At 33.4% G+C, this 23,920-nt stretch overlaps 6 protein-coding genes, 2 long non-coding RNA genes and 1 other non-coding gene across 11 annotated transcripts; 6 read left to right on the top strand and 3 right to left on the bottom strand.

Annotated features, from left to right (window-relative positions):
• The first annotated feature begins 328 nt into the window (after positions 1–328).
• Positions 329–8,131, top strand: Glyp (glycogen phosphorylase). Its single transcript, XM_076803512.1, has 12 exons — positions 329–591; positions 675–973; positions 3,117–3,218; positions 3,301–3,615; positions 3,888–3,999; positions 4,089–4,248; positions 4,425–4,584; positions 4,668–4,978; positions 5,043–5,157; positions 5,316–5,498; positions 5,588–5,935; positions 6,013–8,131. The coding sequence occupies exons 2-12, from the start codon at positions 731–733 to the stop codon at positions 6,496–6,498; spliced, it is 2,535 nt and encodes an 844-aa protein (XP_076659627.1). The 5' UTR covers positions 329–591; positions 675–730; the 3' UTR covers positions 6,499–8,131.
• LOC143362963 (galectin-8) lies at positions 7,667–10,821 on the top strand. Its single transcript, XM_076803513.1, has 7 exons — positions 7,667–7,762; positions 9,280–9,365; positions 9,448–9,652; positions 9,734–9,931; positions 10,021–10,109; positions 10,180–10,374; positions 10,460–10,821. Exons 1-7 carry the CDS (start codon positions 7,673–7,675, stop codon positions 10,611–10,613), a joined length of 1,017 nt encoding a protein of 338 aa, XP_076659628.1. The 5' UTR covers positions 7,667–7,672; the 3' UTR covers positions 10,614–10,821.
• Trnar-ucu (transfer RNA arginine (anticodon UCU)) lies at positions 8,897–8,969 on the top strand. The gene has a single exon. It is a non-coding gene; the product is annotated as a tRNA-Arg (tRNA).
• Positions 10,822–11,240: 419 nt separating the features above from the next.
• Positions 11,241–14,028, top strand: Eco (Establishment of cohesion). 2 transcript variants are annotated; one of them, XM_076803427.1, is made up of 6 exons: positions 11,241–11,648; positions 11,989–12,983; positions 13,068–13,290; positions 13,380–13,553; positions 13,621–13,826; positions 13,900–14,028. In XM_076803427.1, exons 2-6 carry the CDS (start codon positions 12,019–12,021, stop codon positions 14,021–14,023), a joined length of 1,692 nt encoding a protein of 563 aa, XP_076659542.1. In that variant the 5' UTR covers positions 11,241–11,648; positions 11,989–12,018; the 3' UTR covers positions 14,024–14,028. The 2 variants fall into 2 exon arrangements, with proteins under 2 accessions (XP_076659542.1, XP_076659543.1); XM_076803428.1 differs by lacking the exon at positions 11,241–11,648 and adding an exon at positions 11,669–11,863.
• A 328-nt stretch (positions 14,029–14,356) lies between these two features.
• LOC143362917 (putative ATP-dependent RNA helicase DDX43) lies at positions 14,357–18,195 on the bottom strand. Its single transcript, XM_076803426.1, has 10 exons — positions 18,038–18,195; positions 17,688–17,894; positions 17,401–17,619; positions 17,198–17,324; positions 16,493–16,658; positions 16,156–16,398; positions 15,935–16,082; positions 15,600–15,841; positions 15,350–15,512; positions 14,357–15,253 (listed from the first exon to the last, which is right to left on the bottom strand). The coding sequence occupies exons 1-10, from the start codon at positions 18,128–18,130 to the stop codon at positions 15,122–15,124; spliced, it is 1,740 nt and encodes a 579-aa protein (XP_076659541.1). The 5' UTR covers positions 18,131–18,195; the 3' UTR covers positions 14,357–15,121.
• A 73-nt stretch (positions 18,196–18,268) lies between these two features.
• Positions 18,269–18,903, bottom strand: LOC143362923 (uncharacterized). The gene is made up of 2 exons (XR_013083712.1): positions 18,461–18,903; positions 18,269–18,374 (listed from the first exon to the last, which is right to left on the bottom strand). It is a non-coding gene; the product is annotated as an uncharacterized LOC143362923 (long non-coding RNA).
• A 252-nt stretch (positions 18,904–19,155) lies between these two features.
• Positions 19,156–21,130, top strand: LOC143362920 (uncharacterized). The gene is made up of 2 exons (XM_076803434.1): positions 19,156–19,290; positions 20,184–21,130. The coding sequence occupies exon 2, from the start codon at positions 20,233–20,235 to the stop codon at positions 21,043–21,045; it is 813 nt and encodes a 270-aa protein (XP_076659549.1). The 5' UTR covers positions 19,156–19,290; positions 20,184–20,232; the 3' UTR covers positions 21,046–21,130.
• Positions 21,131–21,596: 466 nt separating this feature from the next.
• Positions 21,597–22,102, top strand: Cox6b (Cytochrome c oxidase subunit 6B). The gene is made up of 2 exons (XM_076803435.1): positions 21,597–21,716; positions 21,800–22,102. The coding sequence occupies exons 1-2, from the start codon at positions 21,607–21,609 to the stop codon at positions 21,966–21,968; spliced, it is 279 nt and encodes a 92-aa protein (XP_076659550.1). The 5' UTR covers positions 21,597–21,606; the 3' UTR covers positions 21,969–22,102.
• A 236-nt stretch (positions 22,103–22,338) lies between these two features.
• On the bottom strand, positions 22,339–23,232 carry LOC143362922 (uncharacterized). Of its 2 annotated transcripts, none has more exons than XR_013083711.1 (3): positions 23,090–23,232; positions 22,674–22,970; positions 22,339–22,600 (listed from the first exon to the last, which is right to left on the bottom strand). It is a non-coding gene; the product is annotated as an uncharacterized LOC143362922 (long non-coding RNA). The 2 variants fall into 2 exon arrangements; XR_013083710.1 differs by having other exon boundaries at positions 22,679–22,970.
• Positions 23,233–23,920: the final 688 nt, after the last annotated feature.

The following is a 23,920-nucleotide window of genomic DNA, read 5'->3' as shown; positions in this document are numbered from 1 at the left end:
CAATATTCATAAGAAATGTATACAATTACGATCATTTCGTATAATTTTCTTGTAACATAATTCATGCATAACGAACGTCAACAAATCTCACTACGAAATATGAAATTACATACTTTGCGGTGTTTTGTATTTTTTGCTACGAGGATAAAAAGGCGCGCGTCTCCTTTACCGTAAGAGTTTGAAAGAATCGAATATAGATGGGGTGTATAGCTCGTTGAAAAAATGTTTAAATCACCAAATCCGGTCGGTAGTGTAACCGAAAATCACGTGATATAAAATGAATTGTATGCCGTGCGCTTGCGCGACCTTAACACAAGGTGACCGCCTCAAACTTGCCAAAGATGCGCGTGTTATTCGTCTCTGGGTAGCATAAGTGTGCTGGTCTATCACGGCACCGGCTTCGACGGATGTATTGGAAAGTACCGGTCAGTTTTGTGCCTAAAGATCTCCGAAATCGACAACGCAGGCAATAGATCTCGCTTGTCGGATCGCTACCTGCGAAGAACCGCACCGAAAACCGTATTGTTCATTCATCAGAATTGATGCAACAACAAACTTGAAATAAAAAGTTGTAAATTCACGCCGGCGAGAGTAAGTTCGATCAGAGTGTCACAGCTGATTATTTTAATATCGCCGCGTACTACCGTAACAAGGTACAAGAGTACAAATTGCAGATCAAACAATACCGAGTTCAAAACTCTTGAATCCCGAACAACGCAACGGAACGGAGATGTCGACTTCAGATGTGGATCATGAGAAAAGAAAGCAGATTTCCGTGCGAGGTATCGTCGATGTCGAGAACGTTGGAAACTTTAAGAAAACGTTCAATCGACATTTGCATTATACACTCGTGAAAGATCGTAATGTGGCAACAAGCAGAGATTACTTCTTCGCTCTGGCACATAGCGTCAAGGACAACTTAGTGTCTAGATGGATACGTACTCAGCAGTACTATTACGAGAAGGACCCGAAGGTATGTTTCTTTATATGTACATGTATGTGCGCATTCAATGTATCCTTCCCTACTACTTGCACTATTTATTTAGCATCATTATGATTATTTTCATATGTGCTGTATATGAAACACTATCAAAGAATTGTTCTATGATCTTCGCTAATAGTATTCAATTAATTCCTCGTACCTGATATATCTTATAATCGTGTATTAAAGAAAAATATAATACCTTAGATTTGTTATGTAGAATAAATAATTAATTATATACTTTTATATATTTAATTAAATTGAATGATTAATTATCTTTTCGTATATCTTTACCGTGATAAATGTCGATCTCCGAAGATATTACGATTTCTCGATTACGCTAGGTTGTCTGTTGATAACACGTATGTAATATGCATCCGGTCAATGACTTTCCGTAGTATCGTTGGTAATAGAAGCGCGGGTAATTTTTTGTCGAATAAATTTGCAGTTATGCGATCATTAAATTAAGGAACAACTGCGGTTATCAATGACCTTCACCTTTGAACGTTTCGACTAACTGGAAAAATTTTTGAAATTATATTAAGACTCTTCTACAGACGATAATGTTCATTTGTTAGACAAGATTACGCTCCGCGATGAAAGAAACGAACGAATATTAAATCGGGCCGAAAAGTGTCCGTGAAATTTTCGCAATGGTATGAAGTTACATGCACGAACATACGCATAATACTATTTATGCAAGAATGATCCTATATCGCGATGAACCTTTGAAATAGAAATGCAACACGTTGCAGCGGCTATTTTTGTTTGGCCTTACCATCGGCTCACCCCGAGGTCTCAAGCCAAACGGTTTCCCCATTCTTTTCCCAATGCCATGTTCACGATAAGATTTCATTTTTGAAATCATTCCAATTATATCGATCATTTATTAATAATTGTTTATCGACTATTTGCGGGGTTATTGTGTCGATTAATGTCTTGCAATAATCGCGCGTTTTCCGTGTCATGGGCAGACAATTATCAACGGTCGAATCGAACGAACAGGATATTTTTTGGGAACGCTGAACAAATAGAAAGGCGCAATTATATAATGAGAAGTTAACGATTATGAGAATTAAATGGGAAATGGAACCGAATGAATGACCAGTTAGATTTATTGCCGGTTGGAAATAGACGGCAATAAAAGATATAAACTGAGTAGGTGAAGAGGCAGACAGATAATTTGAGATAGAGATGGAGGTTGAAGGGTGGGCGAAAAGATAATCAAATAATCCAAGATTGCTTCCGTATTGAACACTTAGATTTTTTTCAAGATGTAGTAGTTACTAGGGCAAGGGACCCAATTACTATGGGGGTACCAATTATTGTGCCTATATTAATTATACTTATTTTTAATGCATTGAGTATTAAAAAACAGATATTGAAATTTTTTCTTTAAAATCAGTTATATATCTCTTTTTTAATGTTCGTTATGCTTTGAAAATAAGTATAATTAATATAGACATTTAGTGGAAATTACGCGATGCGAACCTATTAAAAGCCGAGAACTCACGTATAATACTATTGGATATAATAGTATTGGATCAAGTCCCGCGTTATTACGAAAATGTTTATTGTTCTATCATGTTAGTAAACAACCTGAAGTTTTAAAAGTTTTACGATCTCCTGAATTGTTTATAATACGTACTTCACCACTCTAAGTATTAAAACACAAAAATAATTCTTTTCTGTTTCGAAATATAATCGTGTCCATGTTGCTACATAGAAATTTCGGTCCCGTAATAAAAATGAATTCTCTCCGCGTCTGCTGACGTCAACTCTCATTCGAAAACGAGTGCCAATTTATTTTTAATCGTAGGGCGATCGAAACGTCTACGATAAGATTTATATTAATTGATTTCGCAACGGGATCACTGAACACGAAAAATAAAACTTTATTTACAGAAATATGTTGTGAGTCATTATTTGTGATACAAACTTAGGGATTTTTAATTGGATGAATCATAGTTCAATGTCTCCTTCTTGTTTGTTTTCCCGTACTGACTATAATTAGAGCATTGAATTAAATGAAACATGCAAAACATTATTATCAACTTTTAAGTTTCTTAACAGGACACAATACATTGCAATCAACTCTAAATTGCTTTTAACAAGATAATGCATTCTGTCTTAGAGGGTTTACTACCTCTCCTTGGAATACTATATGGGAAGAACCCTCCAAAATACTATGATCAACTTAGGCATTCAAGGTGCTTGCGATGAAGCCATGTACCAGGTCAATTTTAATTATCTAGAGACTAAATCGGTAAATAACAAGGGCGGTTAATAAAAACTATTTCTCGTTGTCTACAATATAGATGGGTTTAGATATTGAAGAACTAGAAGAGCTTGAGGAAGATGCTGGTCTAGGAAATGGTGGTTTGGGAAGACTTGCCGCTTGTTTCCTTGACAGCATGGCCACCTTGGGCTTAGCTGCTTATGGATATGGTATTCGATATGAGTACGGAATCTTTGCACAAAAACTTAAAAATGGAGAACAGGTAGAAGAACCAGATGATTGGTTGAGATATGGAAACCCATGGGAGAAGGCAAGACCCGAGTTTATGCTCCCTGTAAACTTTTATGGACAAGTTATTGATACCCCAGAGGGGAAGAAATGGGTGAATACACAGGTATGGGCTACATAAATAAATAAATAAAGCCATAGCCAATTATTTCTATAAGTATCAGAAATATAAAAAAATGCTTGGGATAAGAGTTGTATGATATCGTGTGACAATTATCATCATGATATGTCTCCCACGATACCCTACAATTTTCGTCTGATATACTTTTTTATATTTCTGATACCTATAAAAATAATCACATGTAGACACTTAAAACGGACCTACCGTGTAATAAATATTTTCTCATACATTAATATGTATTACTTATTTTTTTGCAGGTTATATTTGCAATGCCCTACGATAACCCAGTTCCGGGATATAAAAATAATGTAGTAAATACACTTAGACTCTGGTCTGCTAAATCTCCAGTTGAATTCAATCTTCAATTTTGTAAGCCCACTTTATTAGTTAACGTTCAAAACAATGATTTAGATAGAATATTTATAAATGTTTTAGTAAATATTCAATATTGTTTGCAGTCAATGACGGTGATTATGTCCAAGCCGTAATTGATCGCAACTTGGCAGAAAACATTACCAGAGTATTGTACCCTAACGATAACTTCTTTGAAGGAAAGGAATTGCGTCTGAAACAGGAATATTTCATGGTGGCTGCAACTCTACAAGACATAATACGCAGGTACATATTCGTATGTAACATTTCTTTGTTTAACACCCTGGGAATAGCAATGACAGTTCATACTAAGCCTCGAAATAAGGAAAATCGTATATTAATAAAAATATGTTTTCCTTTTCTTTGATGTCTCGTTTGAAAATCTGTATTATTATTTATTATATTCTTATTATTACTTATAGATATAAATCTAGCAAATTTGGTTCGAGGGAACATCACCGAACGGACTTCGATTTGTTCCCTGAAAAAGTTGCTGTTCAACTCAATGACACTCATCCTTCTTTGGCCATTCCTGAGCTAATGAGGATTCTTATTGACGTTGAAGGTCTTCCATGGGAAAAGGTTACTATTAGTAAATTGTTTTCTTGTAGCATGTCTTGTATAATATCGACTGAATCATTACAACAAATTATTTTGACATAAAGGCTTGGGAGATCACAACCAAGACTTGTGCTTACACCAATCACACAGTGCTTCCAGAGGCCCTTGAAAGATGGCCAACAAGCATGTTGGAAAGCATTTTGCCTCGGCATTTGCAAATAATTTACCACATCAATTTCCTACATTTACAAGAAGTTTCTGCCAAGTTTCCGAATGATATGGATCGTCTTCGACGCATGTCTTTAATCGAAGAAGAGGGTGAAAAAAGAGTTAATATGGCGCATTTGTCTATCGTTGGTAGTCACGCTATCAACGGTGTTGCGGCGTTACATACAGAAATTCTGAAAAAGAGCGTGTAGGTATTTTTACATTTTAAACCGGTATATTAAGGAGGTCCATAACTTTTCTTTTTCTTCTAGTTTTAAAGATTTCTACGAAATGTCACCTGAAAAGTTCCAGAATAAGACCAACGGTATTACACCAAGAAGGTGGCTTCTTTTGTGCAATCCGAATCTGTCAGATATCATCGAAGAAGTAAGCAAAGATAACATTAACTTGCATAACGTTGTTTAAACAAGTTCATATAATTTAGCTATCACAATTTTTGATATTTAATTTTGAAGAATTGGTCGAACAATAAGGTATAATACATTACGTTTTGTAGTAACAAATTTTAATTTTCTCATTATTAGAAAATTGGTGACGAGTGGACAGTACATCTAGAACAACTTGTACAACTTAAACAATGGGCGAAAGATCCAGTCTTCCAACGCAGCATCATTAAAGTGAAACAAGAAAATAAATTAAAAGTAGCGCAATTACTTGAAAAGGAATACGGCATTAAAGTGAATCCCGCTTCTATCTACGATATTCAGGTACACACTTTAGTTGATTGCGTTAAAATCAGTTTCCACGCCATAAGCAAATAATAATAATGCTAATAAACAATTAAAAAAAAAAACAGGTGAAACGGATACACGAGTACAAAAGACAGTTACTGAATTGTTTGCACGTCATCACGCTCTACAATCGAATAAAGAAAGATCCGTCTGCGCCTTTTGTCCCGCGCACCGTTATGATTGGAGGAAAAGCAGCACCGGGTTATCATTTGGCAAAAAAAATTATAAAATTGATATGCAGTGTGGGTAACGTCATAAACAATGATCCAATTGTTGGTGACAAATTGAAGCTGATCTTTTTGGAGAATTATCGGGTTACGTTGGCAGAGAAGATTATTCCAGCGGCAGATTTAAGTGAACAAATTTCAACCGCTGGTACCGAGGCTTCCGGCACAGGAAACATGAAGTTTATGGTAAAAAAAAAATCCTTTGTTCATTAAGATAATCCTTAGTCAGCATCTATTTGCGAACGTTTTATTTGCAATTTTAGTTAAACGGAGCCCTAACAATCGGTACATTGGATGGTGCCAACGTCGAAATGGCTGAAGAAATGGGAAATGAAAATATATTCATCTTTGGCATGACGGTCGAGCAAGTAGAAGAATTGCAAAGAAAAGGCTATAATGCGCATGATTATTATAACAGGATTCCTGAATTGAAACAATGCATTGATCAAATCCAGGGTGGTTTCTTTAGCCCCAATAATCCAGACGAGTTTAAAGACATTTCCAACGTCTTACTCAATTGGGATAGATTCTACTTATTTGCCGATTATGAAAGCTACATACGGATGCAAGATTGCGTTAGCAAAACCTATCAGAACGAAGACAAATGGGTGGAAATGGCAATTCATAATATTGCTTCGTCTGGAAAATTCTCTTCAGATCGCACAATTGCTGAATATGCCCGTGAAATTTGGGGTGTTGAACCCTCATGGCAACGACTTCCCGCGCCCCATGAACCACGAGATATTTAAATTACCATTTGCTGGCTTATTTATGTTTCTGCTTATTACGCTGACGACTAACGGTCGTTTTAAAAAAAATTTTTTTTTTTTTAATAGACAAACATATTATTCTTGAGAAAGCGTGAGTAATTTTACAAATAAAATGGTCACCGAATTGATCCCATCACAAGATGAAAAAAGAGGTAATAGAAAGAAAAGATGTCTCTAGAAAATTAAATTAATAACTCGCATATTTACGTAATTTTCTAGAAAGTAATTTGTCGTTTTTGCCAGTAAACAATCAAAAATTATTCACACTTCCTTGAAGAAGTACCTACTGCCTGAAACTTGTTGAAAATCATACTATTAATAACAGTCGACTGATCATCAAAAGGAGAAGACAATTAAATTTATGTGGAAACTTCTCATGTTCCTATATTCTAGTTAACAATATATTTTATTAACAAGAAACTCAGCTTCCTTTTCTAAGAAGATAAAAGTAAAAGCAGTCTAGTCGAATGAAATTGTTAATAGAAATATCTGGAGTTATTTTTCTCACACTTTTTTACTTGTAAATAAAGTACCCATTACAAAGTTGTAAGAAACAAAGAATTTACTAATCATTAACTAGGTCAAACACTGCTAGAGAGATTACAAAACAAACAGAACTAAGGTATTTATCAAAAACTATAAACTCTTTATAATGATATTATTAACAGTATGTAATTATATATGTAATAATGTTTATGTTGTATGAAATTTTATTAATACTCTGAGAATGCTTTTTGAAAGTTTTAAAATTAAATTTTATGGAAAACAATAATGGTTTTTTTTTACTATATACACATAAAGTTCAAACATTGTTAGCAGACAGACTTTCCATGAAAGAAAATGATTTTGTTAACACATCGCTGAATTCATTTAAAATCGCATTATATGGACAAAAGTATAACATTCTATTTGGAAAAATTAAATTGATTTTGAAATCTGCTTCACCATAATTGAGATAAAACAGACACGCTCTATATATGTAATGAAAAACTTGTTGAGAAATATTCTTCACAAAAAGATATAGAAGGTATATTAAATATATCCAATAACCACACCTCAGCTAAATATTTTACAATCCGGCTCACATGCATGTGCACAGAATCTGAAATAGCGTAATGATCGAATAAATCATTCTTCAAGATTGGGAGAAAGTATGTCTGCAAACCAAGATAATATTATTGTGCAAAGAAGAGAAAATGCTCGCCGAGAATTTTCGTTTGTCGACGAGGACACAATACCGTTAGTAAGTATCGACCGACGATAGAAGAATTTGGGTCATAGAAAATGCAAACATAGATTTATGAATCAGAAATTTTGGTATTTTTGTCCCTAACCTTTCTTTTACTCGAACTAACAATATGTTAAGAAATATTGTATATCACAAACAACATAAAAATATCGGTAAATTTGCATCTACATCTTTTATTCCACGTATCAACTATTTCAACGATTAAATGGCCTTGTAAACTATGAATCAGATTACAATAAACGGAATAGCGTCAAATATATGATAAGATCTGGAATTCTAAATATTCTTCGATAAAACTGTCAACCGTTTGTAGATTGAAGAATACATTAAAAAATAAACTCCAACAATAAACGTATTTACTCCAATATGCTCTACTGATTACTCGTACTACAATTTGAGAACATGATTTCAATATTGTACATTCGAGCATACCTTTTCCAGATAAAACTAATCAAACATATGATTAACCATTAAGAGAAAATGTATTGTTTTTTAATAAAGTCGAATATGCACTCAAAACCTGCACATGTTGGTCGTAACAAATTTTACATTTGTACACATTTTCTATCACTTCAATCAGACTTTAATGTTATCCTCTTCATTTGTCAAAACCTGATAGAAAATATAGATTTTTTAATTTGTTTTAATTGGTATTCAGGCAGATCTATATACTATAAACTTAATGTACCGAGATGAAAACATCTACAGGTTAGACGACAATAAAAGATTTCGTGGAACATACGTCCATTAACATTTTCAATCACACGTATTACTGCGGACTTTATCTTTTCATTGATTTTTCTAAACCGTATGCATTTACACATCTAATTCAGCGGTCATTGTATTCAATCCCCATCTTCTTAAATACAGGTGCACGAACGATCATTTCGTATTAAAATCAAGATGAACGGCTGCATCCAAAGAAAAATGATTCTCATGGAGACTAATGCCGAGGATTCGAATTCAAACTTTGAGTAGTTTCTATGTACGCATTTCCAATATGTCAAGTATTCATGTTTTCAAAGTATGCACATGCACATCTTGTGTCCATAAAAAATTAAAGATATGATCACTTTAATAGATTTTCGTTGCACAACATTAGTACTCTAAAAGAATATGATTCACGTAGTCCCTTTGGCGCAGAGGATAGCGCGTTGGACTTCTAATCCAAAGGTCGCGGGTTCGATCCCCGCAAGGGATGATGAGTTTTGCTCTCGAAACCAATAATTTTGATTCGATGCGAGGACGTTATTTTTTTAAATATTATTATTAATATTTAATAAAGTAACTGGTATATCATATTTTTGATATGTTTAAATTATTATTTAAATGTTTTTCTTAATATTCTATAATGAATGGTGGGAACATTTTCCTATCAATTTTTTATTTACAAGAAAATATTAGATGATAGCATTATTGGCGTCTATATCCTTGCAATATACTGATATAAATATCCTAAAAGAGATCGTCATATTCGTCCAGTAATACAGGAAAACGATATTCTGTTCCAGAATGAATCTAAACCGTTTCCTTTGAAGCGTCTTAAGCCAACAACGGCTATAATAGTTACAGGTTACATTTGTCCAAATGCATTAAGGTAATTATCATAACAAAAACATAATTAGCATAACAAAAATAATACATTGTTTATGCTTTAATCACTATTTAAAACATTGTAGGTTTTCAATAAATTTGTTATGCAAAGTAACAGGTAACATTGCATTACATTTCAATGCTCGATTGGATAGAGGATACGTTGTACGAAATACGAAATACAAAGGATCTTGGGAGGAAGAGGAAACATGTTCTCCTGCTGGTCACTCAGCTTTTCGGCGCAACTCTTATATTCACATTTTAATATTTTGCACTGTCAATGCATTTCAGGCAAACGTTTAATTAATATCTGGTTCCTATATAGCATCAAAGATTTTTAAAAACCTGTCTAAGCCAGATTAATTTTTATAGGTGGCGGTAAATGGCGAACATTTTTGTGCGTTTTCATACAGAATGCCTTTGGATGATATAACGAGCATCGAAATAAACGGTTCACTGGAAGATGCCAGATTTCGACAACTTGACTTATTTGTCTACCCTGATTCAAAGATATGCAAATCGAGCAATTTTTTGAGTTTAACAGTCGATAAACCGCTTGTTGAGCTTCTCGTAAGTTCTTTTTATTATTGCATGCTAGGTCTTTTTTATATAAACGAAATTAAGGTCCGTATACTGTTTCTCTTTCTCTCTCTGTATAGAATGTGCCAATCACTGTGGAGCTTAAAACTGAATTCAAGAGAGGGACCATACTGTTTGTAGCTGGAAGATTGAAACTTCTCCCTCATTCGTAAGTTTCCCGTTCTATAATAATAATAATAGTTATTTATTAATTATAAATATTCTTTGATTTTTCACAGATTTATCGTAAATCTGCAAAACGGAAAAGTGATCTATCCTCATCCTATAATTCCACTGCATTTAAATCCGCGCTTTTTGTATGGTAGCAACGCGCCCTATGTGGTAATGAATTCTTGGTCAAACGGATCTTGGGGACATGAAGAAAGACATCAAGGACATTTATCATGGATGCCCGGTCGTAATTTTCTGCTAACGTATGCTTTGCTGTCTTTATTTGAATTTGACGAAGAAAACTTGATACTTTCCAAGATGTTAAATATTTTTGCTTTCGTTTAACAGAATTCGTGGTGAATTCGATACCTACACGATATGGCTGAATGACAAAATGATTTGTGAATTCAAATACAGATGTGACCCGAGTATCATTGATACCATCAGAATTTCTGGAGACATTGTACTTTATGAATTAGCTATAAAGCAAACGATTAATTAAACATTTACGTTAGAATTTCTATGATTCTATATTTCTATGGTTCATTTTAACGAAATAGCGACTACTTTTTCTCTACTCTTAGATAGTACTGTTTGAATCACTGGAATTTCATATAAGCAGCTTTGTACAATGTATACCTATATTGCAAACATTTGTACACGAAAATAATTGAAATATACCAATAATTAAAGATAAATCGGAAAGCCGATTACCCGAGAAATCTTTTCCTAATTATATCATGCGATGCAATTATATCATTTCCCGCCAATAATAGTACCCTACTACATGCTTTCTCCTTTCGCTATAATATAAATACGTTACTAGATTGGACGCGCATGCGCGAAAAAACCCGCACAATATCACCACTCTGGATTGGATGTTTTTTCGCGCATGTGCGTCCAAAAGCAGTAATGTATCTATATTATAGCGAAAGTAGTGGGGTACTATTATTGGGGGGAAACTACCCGAAGAATCCAGGACAAGACGAGGAGACAATCATGCTACGAATTTTTGATAAATTATTATTAATATTTGAGAGACATACACATGTCATACATTCCTTTTTGCAAAATCAAATTATAACAAATCTTGCATAATTATGTGGGGTGACCAAGGTACCCCATTTTAGCAAACTTTTTACTTTACTGACGCTAAAATCGTCGCGCATGCGCGAGAAAACCTGGCACCAAAATCTCATCACTAGTGCCATGTGCCTTCTATGTACCATACAGTTGTAGATTGGTAGATGCATGAATACATATATCTAAAAGAGCGCGAAAACAGAGTGAAGATAGAGAAAATGTTTTAACGGCTTCGAATTGTCTTATAGTAGTTTGGTAGACTAATTTTATCTGTTTTTTCAAATTCAGTTTATATTATTTCTGTTATTATTATGGAAATGAGCAAATGTGACATGGCAATAGGTTCGTGACAAAATCTACTCTCAAATATTTAAAAAGTTGACAGAAACAATCAATTGTGAAAGTGTATTCACGTTTACAACACTACAAGGTTTACTTTTTGGTACTTTTACAGGTTAGTTTCTTTATTTCCTGTAGTTATTACGTTTTTTATGCACTTTTATTGATAGTACACAATATCATCTCCCAATTCTATAATATTTAATTTTCGAATATGTTTATTACTCTAGAACATATCTTTACACTTTCGTTCATGTATTTATTGACTCATAATGTTAACTGAGATTTAGGAAAAGCAAACATATTGATATTTGTAAAATCTACATTAATGTTAGCACTGTTGATTTATATCATTTCTATATTCTTATCAATACAGAATGTTATAGTTTAATATTGTATATATTTTTATGAACATTTGAATGCGCTATTTATTCATTTTTTCTTCTATTTTTAAGGTATACAACTAAAAGAATTAATATAAACCTATGGATTCTATTAATAGCTATAAAAAGAAAATAAAAGACTTGTCACTGAGCACACACAGTTTTTATAGTAAACCTGATGCAGACTCCGAAAAGAATTATCAGATTTTTAATTTATCACCGCAACAGAATCAAAGAAGAACTTTTTCTGGACAGTTGCATTATAATAGAAAACCACAGAAAAGACACACGATAGGAGGACTTAATAGTGGAGTATCTCATGGAATTAGGAAACGAAAAGTAAAACGTAGTTTAAATACTACAAAGGATAATAAAATCAATGCTACAAAAAATAGTATAAAAGATATTGAGCAAAGTAGTATAAATGTACAGAACAAAATTTTTCGAATAAATCGGATACGATATACTAGAGCACCTGTTGAAATAACAGTTAACAGATCCCCATCACCAGAAATTGAACACAATAAACGATTCTTTAAAATTAAAAGATCTTCACAGAAAAATAAATCAGCTGTGGTAATAGTAAATAATAACGTTAAATTAAAGGTTACACCAGATAGTAAGGTATCGCTAAATCAAGAGAAATTACAATCTATTTCTCAAGCGCATAAACGACCAAAGTTGATGGACATTTCATTTGACACGACTGATTTAACAGTGGACGATCTTGAATTAGAAAATACTATAGAGAAAAATGAAGTCGCAAATATACTGAAAGCATTAGAAGATGATTGGGCAGATGATGACTATGACACAATGGAGACACTAACTAATAAACATATTGGGTATATTTCTCCAACAAAGCTGATAACAGTTGTGAATGATGTTACAATGTCTTCAGCAAACGAACTTAGTAACATGACATCAACTATGGATATTAAGGATATTACTACACCATTAACATTCGAGAATATTTCTTTAGATAAGAATGAAAATAATATTGAAGAAAAAGAACCAAAATATTATCCATTATTTAACAAAGGATATTCATCTAGTAAAGCATGCGAGTAAGTGCTATAAAATCTTTTATACATACTAAAATATTTTTTAATGTTTATGTTTAAAAAATGAATGGAATTATATTATTTTAGAGACATTGATAAAAAATCAATAGATAATACGAAAAGTACAATAAACTGGCAGTTATCGATAAAGCAGAATGGCAGTGAGAATCAATATCAGTTAGATGCAGGACAAAAACATTTTGGTGCAACACAGTGTACAGAATGTGGTGCTGTATATCAAATTGGTGATCCTGAAGATGAAAATGCTCATTTAAATTATCATAATAATAAAAAATGTCTAAAATTTTCGGTATTAGTTGTGTGCTTATATTTATAGGTATAAAACGTTTATTATATAATTTTTTGTTATTATTTATTATTATTAATTTTGAATTTCAGGGCTGGAAAACAGAACGTGTAATTATGGAAGATCCTCTTTCAATGAGCAGAGTTATTTTAGTGGAGCCAAATGATCCAAAACAATATTGGAACAAGATAGCGGATGTGCTGACATATGTGGACAGAGATTTAGGATTAGTTGACACAAAATTATCAGACTATGAACAGAAAAAAGTTACTATTAATCATTTTCTTTCTGTCTTACTCATATGTATATGTTCTATATTATCTTAATTTTTAGGTTTACTTGTACATCAGAAACAAAACTATCTTGGGGGTTTTAGTTGCGGAACATATAACTACCGCGCATCGTATGATTCCTGAATTAATGGAATTGGATTGTTGTACGGCGGAAAGTACTCCTGCAAAATGTGGGATAAATGTTCTATGGACTGAAATAAAACATCGTAAACAAGGCATCGCTTCTAAACTGGTTGACATATTAAGGTATAAAATATTGACTTTTATAAAATACGTATAAACATTTGATCATTTTCTAATGTCATTTTAAATATTTTAGATCTCAATTTTATTATGGTTATATTATGTCTTTGGATGATATCGCATTTTCAATCCCAACACTAAGTGGAAAAATATTTGCTGAAAAATATACAAAAACTCGAAACTTTAAAGTTTATAGTTAAAGATTGGTATGAACTTTATATCTTTTTTAATAAAACGACAAAAATGACAAAAACTTGAAGGGACATAGAAAAATCATTTATCTTACTAATTAAGTTTGTTTCTCTGTAATTTATTTAATTATTTCATTAAGTAACTCTTTGTTGAAAAGCAATTTATTACTTTTTGTTAGCATATCGGAAATTATTTATTCATAGTACAATCCTTTTATGCTTTCACTAAATGTTTCTACGTTTGTGTTAACTTCTGTTTTAAATAAGAAAAATTTGTATGTTAACATTTTTATTTGTACGGATGTATGCTTGAATAGCTATATATACAGGATGAAACAACTAACTTAAGGATACATCAAATGTCTTAAGGACAAAATTGAATGGTTTAATGAGGCTAATAGTTTAATGATGCCATTAAAATATTTGTTTGTATGTTATTTTTTTTTTGGAGATCTCAAAATCACCTTAATTTTTTAAATGGGACCACCCACTTATAAACACCCGTGATGATAGTCCTTTTTATTAGGAATTCAGTGACTATAATTACTCAAGGTCATTCAGGGTCATAACATATAATTATTCTTCTGAGTACATACATCACAGAAGTACAGCGAAAGTTATGTTAATACCAATGTTATGATGCAGATTTGTATTAACACAATTGTTTAAAAATGTGTCGCACAAAACCAGATTATTATAGTAATGAAACTGTATGAATAAAACATTACAATTGTGTGATATGGTTAAAAGATTTTAATGATATTAGTTTTACTATTTGTTCATGTAATATGTATTATTTTAAGCCCATTGCAAGTTTTAGTAAGAATTAAGTGAATTATAATTGGAAGAAATATAATTTTGTATAATTTCAAAACTAAATGTTACTTGTGAATGCTAACAATAGTTAAAACATAAATGAATAAATAAAGTTAGAAAAAAATAAGTTTTCCAAAAATGAATTTTTTATTCAATTCATATTCTTTTTAACTGAAAAAGATAATGGTATATGTGAAAAAATGTAAAAAAAAATTTCGGAATTCTTTTGAAGTAATTTTAAGAAGATACAAAGGTGCGTATCATAGTCGATGCAAATACTGTTTAAAGTAACTACCACCTTCTATTACTTCTTCTGTTTGAATAATCGCCTCTGTCTAACCGTTCGCACTGCTTTTCTTGTGCTCGTTTTTCTTTCCAAGCATTATGTCTTTCAGCCATCCGATACAATTCCTCAGGAACTTCCTTTAAAAAGGGTTGGACATTATACAAAATATTAAGAAGAAATATAATAAACATCTGAAGCAATATTCTTGTATTCATCATCCACCAAAAACTCACTTGATTAGCTTCTTCTAAGATATTAATTAGTTCTCTAGCAAGACCCCAATCTCGCCTTGTCATGAATGTTATACTCTCTCCTGTGCGTCCAGCACGTCCAGTACGACCAACTCGATGGACATACTCTTCTATGTCTCGAGGAAAATCATAATTTAACACATGCCTAGAAATATTTTATTCTTTATGTATCAAAAATACTAAAATATTTGTGTAGACAAAATGACGCAATAGTATAGAAAAGTGACCATACGTGACATCTTCGATATCAATTCCTCGACTGGCAACGTCTGTTGCAAGAAGTATTTGAACTTCCCCAGTTTTCAAATCTTCCAGCGCTTGTTCCCTATCAACTTGTTCTCTTCCTCCATGTATACTCTGACAGTTTACACCTTGTAAGGCTAACTCACTAGCTATGTCGTCAACTCTGGATTTTTTTCCAAAGAATACTATAACCTTATCCTTTGGACCCATTCCACGGAAAAACTGATACATCTAATAAAATAAAAGAATATTAATATACCGGATAGATTGTGCATTATATACTTGCATGATAGGTATAGTATGATGACAAGGATTTTTATTAACCATATTTGTCTTATCTTCTTCATCAATAATGTCAATTTTTTGTATTACAGTGTGTACAGTAGCCAAGTCAAGAGATCCAACAAAAATTTGAATTGGATTTTTCATATAAGACTGAGCCAAACGCCGAACACCTTGAGGCCATGTGGCACTGAAATATCAATAAATAATATGAACTAACCAAATAAATTAATCTAATTCCTCAAACATTATACTTTATATACCTTGTCATAACTGTTTGTCGATCTGGTCTTATATCTAACAAAGTTTTCCTAATTTGCGGTTCGAACCCCATGTCAAGCATACGATCAGCTTCATCCAGCACAAGATATGTGACTGATGTTACATTCAAAACATTTGCTTCGACAAGATCATTCAATCTGCCAGGTGTTGCAATAACTATTTCTACTCCTTGTAGTACTAGGTTGACTTGTTCTTTACGACTACCACCTCCATACACACATACCCTTCAAATACATACAATTTTTAGTACATATGTAATATGAAAAATCGTGAATTATTTTAAAAACTGTATCTAATTTGTACTCATTTGTTACTTACGCTTTTATACCATGATAAGAGTATTTATTCACTTCTTTTTCAATTTGTAATGCCAATTCCCTTGTTGGAGCCATCACAAGAACATTAGGACCATTCCGTTGTGATCGTGGCGTTTCTTGTCCCTCTATATGAATCAAAGCTGGTAGCAAAAATGCTAACGTTTTTCCTATACGCGTTGTTAATCAGACAAAGGATCGTTATTACATTTGGTAAAGTCAGGTTCAAAACAATGTCGATAGTTGCAACCTTGATACCTGCAAACAAACTTTATCTGTTGTATTCTATCACCATATGCCTAGAATGATTGCTTAATTCTGAATAAACAAATTAATAAACCACAGTAGACAAACAAATATACAGGGTGTTTACGCTATTACTAGCCAGCATTTGTCTTGCAAATAATAAATATTAGAAAAAAATCCAAGAGGAAAAAGTAACATCAACAAGTTTACCAGAAATAATATTACTTTCTTCTTTTTCAATTTCTTCTAATATTTATTATTTGCAAGAAAAATTCTGGCTAGTAATAGCGTGAACCCCTGTAGATTCTGGTCTTACTGGAACTGTAATAAGAAGCAGGAGATCTTACGAGGTTCATGGTGATTTCATTGATTGTAGAAATCTCAGAACTCGCGTTTATTTTCAGTCCCATTATTGTGCAACTATCGAGGTTCTGTTGTAACGTTAAATGTTTAAATAACTTACCTGTGCCTGTCTGTGCAATACCAATAAGATCTTTACCGCTAAGAAGAACAGGCCATGCTTGACATTGTATTGGACTTGGTTTGGTAAATCCTTGCTTTCTTATTTCTTCAAGTATATCTGGATAAATCTGATACATAGTATTTTTAGCATAGTAACATATTCTTTTTTTTTTTAAATATTCATTTATAAATGTTCTCACTTACTTCGAAGGCCTGTTCAAATGTTTCAATAGGATTGGGTACATGTAACTCTTCTGTATGGTCTTCTTTCTCATCGAACATGTACCTGACTTCTATATTATTATTTGTTTTTCTGATATGAGCTACATGCTCTTTTGTCATTTTAGCAACATCTGGATGCTCTTTATAAAAATTTTTAACAATAGGAGCAAGTGTTGACCATTTTTCTTGTTGAAACTCATCCTAACAAATATTATAACACACATAAACGAATGAACAAGTTACAAAGGATTTATAAAAGATGAACTTACACATTTTTGACTAGCTTGAGACCAGTCAAAATTACTAAAATCAATTTGTGGTGCATTATTTTGTTGTCTCTGTTGTTCTGCTGGTTTTGACATTGCATAAGAAGAATCATTTAATAACTCCTCTATTAGTTGCTTAGCTTGTTCTTGTGCTTCTTTCGAGCCGATTATAGTTACATCGGCAGCATAATTTCCACTCGAACTATCAACCTATAATGAAGTAATCTTTTTTACTTTTGCTTACTCTTATTTTGTTTTCATAAATTCGAAATTAATTGTAATTACATTTAATACATTATGATAAAGCACAAAAACTCAACAAAATGTTGATTCTTCGAGTTAATAATACTTACACGAATTCTTGTATTTGTTTTATCTTGAAGTTCTCTAATCTTAGTCCCACTTTTTCCAATTAATTTTCCCACTTTGTTCGCATCAATTTGCATGGTAAGATTCTCTGAATCATCATGCGAATTATCATAGCTAGAATTTTGACTCTGTCTCTCCTCTCCCCCCCATCCCCCCTCTCTCTCTCTCTGTTGTTCCCTCCTTGAATAATTATTTCTTTGATGTCCTTCTCTATCTCCATATCTTGAACCTTGATTGTAATTCTTGGAAAAGTGTGAAGAATTTCCAAAACTCCGTCGATTGGTATTCATTTTGAGTTTATTTATTATACGACTAGAAATACTGAAACATTATAAATTCGTGTTCACATACGAAGTAATACTAAAGAAATTTATTAGTAAAAGGAAAGAATGAATTAAAGTACTTACCTGCAATAGAATAAAAGGAAATGAAAATACTCTTGAATTCAATATATTCTATTGTAGAAGTATAAATATTAGAATATATTAATCTTTGTTTCTCTTTATAACACGTGCTTACACTGCATTCTCAAGTTCAAAAACAAAACTACAGATCGCTTAATAAACAAACAACCCCGTGACCCAGTAATACTTTAGGCCTTAGACCAAAGAGGGCTTGTAAAGTCCAAGATGGTGTAAGCAGTGATGAGATATCGGCAAATATTTCTTGCGCATGCGCGACGATTTAAGCCTCACAATTAGTAAAGTAAAATTCTGGATAAAATAGGGTACCTTAATCATCCTGCAAAATTTAAAAAAATAGTTATGATTTGATTTTGAAAGTAGCGAACTCAACGCCTCTTTATAGCTCCTTCTCCAATATTAGCTGCCATTAAATATAAAATATTAACAATAACTTATCATTGTCCGAAACCCCGGGCGTGAGCACTCTCATATCCTCTCTGGTTCTAGTAAGTTTAGTATTTTCACCAAAAGTCAGCGTTCTCTGCCGGAGAAAGATTGAAACGTGTATTACACTATTGACGTATCCTTCCAGAATCAGACAGTAATTTTGTCTTAGGCACAATTGTATGACGTAACAATCTGGTGCAGTTTGCCTAGTGGCCATTTTGTTTTCAATCGCACGACAGATTAAGGTATTTTATACAAAGATATTTCGTGTAATTTTAGAATATTTAGGGGACGAAATTTTCAAGAAAGTTGTAGGAAGGTTTTCATTATATTTTTTTGTGGGAGCTCAATTTAGATAGAAATCGAAAATTCGTGTTTCATTTCGGGTAAGGGTTGTCCAGCAAATTTCGTGTTTTTCTCCTCAATCACCTTTTGTCACTCTTTTCACTACCTGCCCCGTTGTGAATTAATCATTTGTGTATTAAAATATAACAAAGAATATATATTCTTTGATGTTTAAATGATAAATCTATTATTTAAAAGGGGTCAGAAATATTTGTCCACTCATCAACGTCTCTATTTTGTATGGTATTACATTACATTGAATGTACTTCATCATGTAATTTAACGCAGCTCCACTCTCAAGAAATTTCATATTAATAAAATTAACGCATCTTATACCGACAATGTCCTTCAGACACAGTGTGTTCCAAATATTTTTGAAAAAATGACTGCCCGAATGATATTTTTAAATATTTATGATTATCAATTAATTCGACTTGATTATTACGAACAATGTAATTTAAAATGTCATTGGTAATATTATGTGCATTTTTAATATAATAATTATCAATGAAAAAATACCATATTAGAATTATATAATAATACAGAATTATATTTTTTAAAAATATGATTATTGAGAACATAATATTAATTATAAAACGATAGTAGTTTAACAAGGTATTCATAGATAATGATAGTCACGTATTTGTGATTATAGATTAGGCATCCAATCAAAGCTGGATTTTGTTGTGCGTATAATAAGCTATAATATGAAATATATCTGATACATTCAGACTATATTTCCTGAACCATTATAAAACTAAATAAATCTAGGCTTTGATTGACCTCTCTTTGTTTGAATGCTGATAAAAAATTTGGTCTCTCGCTATAAATCCGCTTGTCTCTTGCAAACGCGTACATTTAAAACCAATCAGATAAAGGCGTGGTAAGAAGAAATGAGCGGTGTACTTATAGAAGGCAGTTTCTATCCTTGTAGGTGTCCGTCTGTCCATTCAGCCTGGTGAGAGAGACACTCAAGCGCAACAATGGATTCAAAACGGCATGAACGCAGCTCCAAGTCCAATACAGACTCACCGCCTGCTCCACCTTCGCCTCCTATGTATAGTACATCTTATACAACATACGATGGATACAAAAACAGAATGTCATCGCGTCGTTCGCCATCGCCCTCGGATTATAGAAGCAGTAGAACTTCCAGAAATGATTCACCACAGGATAGACGTAGAAGAAGACGCAGTGGTTCGAAATCTCCCCCAAGTCGATCTCACAGACGATCTCGGTCATCTGACAGGGACAAAGATCGAGATAGGGACAGGGACCGATCACGAAAATACTCTAGAAGAGACAGATCAAGATCTAGATCAAGAGGTAGGTCAAGATCTAGAGACAGAAGACGCAGCCGTAGTCGTAACAGGAGCAGAGATAGACACAGGGGCAGAGAAAGCCGTAGATATCACAGAGCACAGTCATACGAATCGGATACAGCTGAAGACAATATTGAAACAACTATACAGCAACCAATTGTTCCTCCACAGTCAAATGCTTTTAAAAATGATGGTAGTTTTATGGAAATGTTCAAAAAAATGCAGGAACAAATGCAACCAACCCAAAAACCAACAACTTCTGTTCTGGAAGAGAAAAGTGTTGTTCCCCCACCATTAATGGTAGGAAAGAGGCGAGGAGGAAGGATTTTGAAAACTGGAATGGTTGCTAAACCAAAGACTGAACAAACTGTTGAACAGCCCAAGGACGCTTGGTCGCTTTACATGGCTGAAGTGAAAAAATATAGAGAAGTTTGTTGTCAAGAAGAAGACAACACTAGACCACTTGTCAAATAGCTGAATTCGACTTTACATTTCATACTTTGTTATTTCGTTTCGACTGTAATGAATGTGCTTTTGAAAAATGCTCTATTTCTTCTAATATTTTTATGATTGTGTTTAAATGTACAGGATGACTATCTACAAAGTTTAAGAACTTTGCTTGTGCTCAAATTACTTTAAATATTGATAAACCTTGAACTTCAAGTAATGTGTTACATTACTTGAACAATGAAACGTATAACTGAAAAGTGTAAATGCAATAAATCCACTTTCTTTATCAACTATCATATAAAATGTACAAATATGTTAATCAGACATCACGAATGCATTCTATCAGATTATAAAATAACTAAACATAAACAGCATTGTTAAACACTATGAAATTGGAAAATATCTGTAGTGAAAAAGAACTATTAATTGTGATAGTGGTAAGTGATGCAAGAGACAAATGGACTACAGCGAGAGACACGTACAGAGAGTTTGCCTTTGGGGACAAAAGGGAGGGTAAAATATGTATCTCGTTCAAAAAATATAATAGATTAAGTAGCTTGTAACTTGTTGTTAAGCAGCAACAAAATGGTCAAATACATGAAAATTGGATCTCCCGATACTGCCCTTGATGTTGGTGAGATCAAGCCAATGACAGCCCCATTTGACCCAAGATTCCCAAACCAAAACCAAACAAGGTAAACAATCAAATAAGCTAATGTTTCATTTTACAGTAGTAACTTGAATTTACTTGAAATTCATTATATTCTTTCGGATGCAGGTATTGTTTCTCTGGCTATTTGGACTTCCATCGCTGTAAAAATCGTCATAGCGAGCAGTATGAAGCTTGCCAATATTTCAAGAAAGTTCTCAATGCTATGTGTCCCAGTGAATGGATAGAAAAATGGGATGATCAACTTGAACAGGGAACGTTTCAAGCAAATATATAATGAGCGGAGGCACTGCATATGTGCTTGATCCTTTAGTGATATTGTTTACATGAAAACAGGATTTTGCATCTCAACATCCCTGGTTGTAAAGTAATTAATATCTAATAAATTAAGGATAGTCTTATTTCTATCAATTTCAATCATCCATTTTTTTTTTTAATTTAAGCTAGTGTAGTCACTCGATGAAAATAAAAGCTACACAGGAACAATATTCTCTGTTTAATTAGGACAATTAATAACGAAAAGGTATACAAGATTGCAAATTTTCTTGTTATACGATCTTACGTTTTTAATTTCATGTTAAATATCAATAATTTCCGCTAAACTATTACAAATAATAAAAAAGAAACTAAGTTACTTTAAAGGTAAGTTAGGTCAGTTTTTAAAAGTAACTTTGGCTTTTTATTTAATATCATTTCAATGACTAAAGGTACATCCGTATAGGAACGGATGTCAATGGCTCTTTAAAAAGTTTCATTCTGTCCACTAGTTTCCTATTGGCCCTTCTCTACTTGTTTTTCTATGGACTCCATCCTCTCTTCGTCGTCTTTGTCCATCTTTTATTTCTTGGCTTCTTTCTCCTGTGCAGCCAAGGTCTCTATGTAGGTCTCTATCGATGTATGTTACGTAGCCTAAAAGAATGATTATAAATTAGGAAAAGCACAATTAATGATCAGTTAATTTTTTTTAAATAATCTAAAGTACCTTACTCTGTCGGAGCACACATTCAAATGGTCTCTTTAACCAATTTAAATAGCCTTGAGAGAATTCTCTAGAAAACTGATCCATATATCGATGCGCATTATCTGCGAATAATAGCAGCTATCTGTGGTGAGATTCAGACCAATTCAGACCTTGTATGACACTTGAATCCATTCTCGTCTCTGCACTGTTTTTGACACATCTGACAATACCATCTCAACTTTTGTAGGCCCTTCGCCTTGATTTTGTTAGCAATGTATTTAGGTGTTCGTACCCCGTGTTTATCCATCGCTTTAGTTTCTAGAAAATCAAAAATCAGGAAAATTCATTACTTACTCAAATAATGAATGAAAAATGAAACTTTAATGTAATAGCACTAATAGGATAGACCTATCTTGCAATGTATTTTTGTGACTCACGTTTTTGTGGAGTCGGTAGACAAATTTATTTAAATGTGCGATTTATCCCTTTGAGGATCGGAGGGAGGAAGACAGAGGAAGAAGAGATATCGCACGGCGATAACAGTTGATAACAGTCGAATAGCGCGTGCAGGATCAGCGGTGCCAATTTCGTCGCTGGTATTGCCCTAGACGCGTGCTTAGGGGATTTTGGCGTGTGACGATAACAGAGAGGAACAAGCGGTTCCTTCGCTGGGTGGCGCCACGTACAAGTTCCGGCAAAATCTGCAAACTGCGCCATTACCTCGTAGTGGCGAAACGCCCAAGCTTGTAGCCGATTAGTGTTCAGGATTCCTCCGCTGGGTGGCGCCACGTACACCTTCCGGCAAAATCTGCAAACAGCGCCATTACCTCGTAGTGGCAAAACGCCCAAGCTTGTAGCCGATTAGTTTCGGAGTTCTACCGTCAGGTGGTGCTGGCGGCACCTGGCGGTTACTCGGTCGGTAACATTTGGCTAACAGTTTGAGCGTTTTGCCGCTACGGTCTAGTGGCGCTATTTTCAGATTTTCAAGAGCAGATGATTCCTGCCGCTTATTGCACTACCCTTTATGGGAATATCGGCAAGAATCATTTGTTCTGTTCTTTAGCAACAGGTTCTGGTCCAGGCTAAAAATTAGACTAGGGGACAGCACTATACCGGTGATACTAAAATCCCGGGCGTGAGCATTCTCATTTCCTCTCTGCCCACATCTTCACAAGGCATAAAAACCCTAGGCGTGAGAGCTCGCATCTCCTCTCTGTATGTATATGATATCACTTAATTTTTACATTTAACAGTAAAAAGAAACAGTA

The sequence above is a fragment of the Halictus rubicundus genome, chromosome 18, assembly GCF_050948215.1.
Source record: "Halictus rubicundus isolate RS-2024b chromosome 18, iyHalRubi1_principal, whole genome shotgun sequence".
NCBI lineage: Eukaryota > Metazoa > Arthropoda > Insecta > Hymenoptera > Halictidae > Halictus > Halictus rubicundus.
This window is presented reverse-complemented; position numbering and strand designations above follow the sequence as displayed.